The 2,567-nt window shown below is 40.9% G+C and overlaps 1 protein-coding gene across 1 annotated transcript; it reads left to right on the plus strand.

Annotated features, from left to right (window-relative positions):
* The first annotated feature begins 918 nt into the window (after positions 1-918).
* Positions 919-2,094, plus strand: LOC117118312. The gene has a single exon (XM_033262883.1). The coding sequence runs from the start codon at positions 919-921 to the stop codon at positions 2,092-2,094; it is 1,176 nt and encodes a 391-aa protein (XP_033118774.1).
* The last annotated feature ends 473 nt before the right edge of the window (positions 2,095-2,567 follow it).

Raw genomic sequence — 2,567 nt, forward strand, 5'->3', positions numbered from 1 at the left:
GATTAAAAAGCTGGGCAAAAATTTGATGGTTCTGGTTGTAGCGTATAGGCATGTTTGATATTGATTTAATTTTAGTTATCGTTGCTTTGCATTGCATTGGAATTGTTGATTTTGTCGGGTCGCCAACCCGTTACAAACCTCGACATCCCCCACCACCACTCGTCTGACACCACGACGAGGTCATCGGACTAAATTAATATTCAAATCCAATCAAAGACGTTATTATGATTGCATAGAAGAATTAAAGTAGGCGTGTAACCAGTCAGTGTATGGAACGCCGTTTTTGTCAAAGAACAGTAAAATTTAACTATACGTGTTAATAACAAGTGTTTGTGTCTAGTTAAAGGAGAAATGAAATAGGCGTATAACCAAGCAGTGTATGGAACGCCGTTTGTGTCAAAGGAAAGTAAAAGAGGTCTATACGTGTTGATAACCAGTGTTTGTGTGATATTGGAGGAGATTTAAAGTATTCGTCTAACCAGGCCTTGTATGGAACGTCGTTTGTGTCAAAGGACAGTTAAATTAGACTATGTATGTGTTGGTAGCAAGTATGTGGAGCGCTGTCGATGTCAAATAGAAGAACTATTGGACCAAATCTGTGAGTACGTGAAGTGAAGGCAACCTTCAAGATAATATACCTGCAGGGAATGGACTTTTGATCATAATTAAACATTTATACTGGACGTTATTTGTGCCTTTGTGTATGTTCTTAGGATTCAAATCCATGAATTGTACTGGGTATGTTTTACTAAAAGTTGTAATTATTATTGTTATGTGATTAAGCCCTTTATACATAGTATTTGATGTGTAATAGTTCCCATTGAGATACTGTATGATATAGTAAGCTTAACAATTTCGTATCTTAATTTTGTCTTGATTACTTGCATATATTTTAGTTTCTTATTCCGAACATTAATCATGTCCGTAAGATCAAGACCTGTCTCAGTGCGGTCATCACAGTCTGCAGCATCATCATTGGCTTTAAATGCTGCACAAGCTAGAGCTGATTTGGCGGTGGCTAAAGCTAGGGCAGAATTTAACAGAAGGAAAGCTGAAGCTAACAGAGCTAGGATTGAAGCAGAAGTAGAAATGGACAGGCTGCAGATAGAGCAAGCAGTGGCTGCTGCTCAAATACGAGCAGATACATTGGAAACGGAGTTGCAGCTGCTACAAAGTGATAATGAAGGCAGTGCACTATCTGAGCTTCCAGTAGACGAACCAGACCAGAGAGTAGTAGAGTGGAGAAATGAGGAGCCTGTTTTAAATGTAGTCCAGGAAGATACGGACACAAAATCTCCTGTTATATCACAACCAAGCCATCCAAGCCATAGTGAAAGTGCGTCCCATTTATTAACCGCAATTGGTCTCGGTATGAACATGCCGAAACCTGAAATTTCCACATTTGATGGAAACCATCTTGAATATTGGAACTTCATTAACATGTTTGAAGTCAATGTAGCAAGCAAAGCTATTGATGATAGATCAAAATTAACCTATCTTATACAATTTTGCGTTGGGAAAGCAAGGAACAGTATTGCCAATTGCGTGCTGTTAGGAGGTTCAGAGGGTTATGCTGAAGCCAAGCGTATCTTAAAAGAGGAATTCGGTCAGGCACATGTCATTGCAAAAGCTCATCTGAGCAAGGTGTTGAATCGTCCTCAAGTTAGGCCAAATGATGGTAAGGGACTATGGGACCTAGCTAGAGACATGCGCAGGTGCCAGACAGTTCTTTCCCAGATGTGCTATTCAGCTGATATGAATAGCTCAGAAACTCTCTTAAGAATTCAGCAGCTTTTACCAATCCACCTGCAAATGAAGTGGGCAAAGAAAGCCTATGCAATGATGGAGAAATTAACCACACCCGACTTTAAGTGTATGTCATCATTCGTCGAGGAGGTGGCCAAGTTAGCTAACAACATGTATGGCCAAAATATTGGAGGTTCGTATCCCAAGAATACACCTAAGTGGAAACCAAACAGCAAAGGGATAACAAGCCTTACTACAACCACGAGGCGTCCAGAAGTAAGTTTGACAACGGAAACAAGACTTACGTGCCCAGCCTGCTGTAGGAAGCCACAAGTTAGAAAAGTGTAGAGATTTCATCCGCTACTCACGTGAAGAAAGACTCAAAACCTTGAGAAAGGAGAGACTGTGTGATAATTGTTTTAGTGCCTCACACATAGCAAGAAGATGTTCAAAGCCATCACAATGTCAGCAAGGGTGTAAATGGAAGCACCACACACTGTTACATCGGACCGACGAAGAGCAGAAGGATACGGCGAAGACGACTACAGTAGGGCTGACCGGGGCCGGTGATTGCGGCTTGGCAACCATTGTTCCAGTCAATGTTAAAGCTAAGGATTCTGGAGTGATTCTGAACACGTATGCTTTATTGGATGAAGGCAGTAACTCATCATTTTGTACCATAGAGCTGTGTAGGAGGTTAAAAACGTCATCTAAGGCGAGATCGCTAAGGATATCAACTGTCAATCAGACTAGAAATCAGGATTGTAGGCTTTTGCAGGAGTTAGAGATAATGGACATGGATTGTGGAAACGTTATAAAGC

The sequence above is a fragment of the Anneissia japonica genome, unplaced genomic scaffold, assembly GCF_011630105.1.
Source record: "Anneissia japonica isolate Jap-2015-1 unplaced genomic scaffold, ASM1163010v1 scaffold6149_len160064_cov168, whole genome shotgun sequence".
In the NCBI taxonomy this organism is placed as follows: domain Eukaryota; kingdom Metazoa; phylum Echinodermata; class Crinoidea; order Comatulida; family Comatulidae; genus Anneissia; species Anneissia japonica.

Bases quoted from the DNA above. Each gene is read 5' to 3' on its own strand.
- LOC117118312 (XM_033262883.1), top strand. From the start codon at position 919: ATGTCCGTAAGATCAAGACCTGTCTCAGTGCGGTCATCACAGTCTGCA.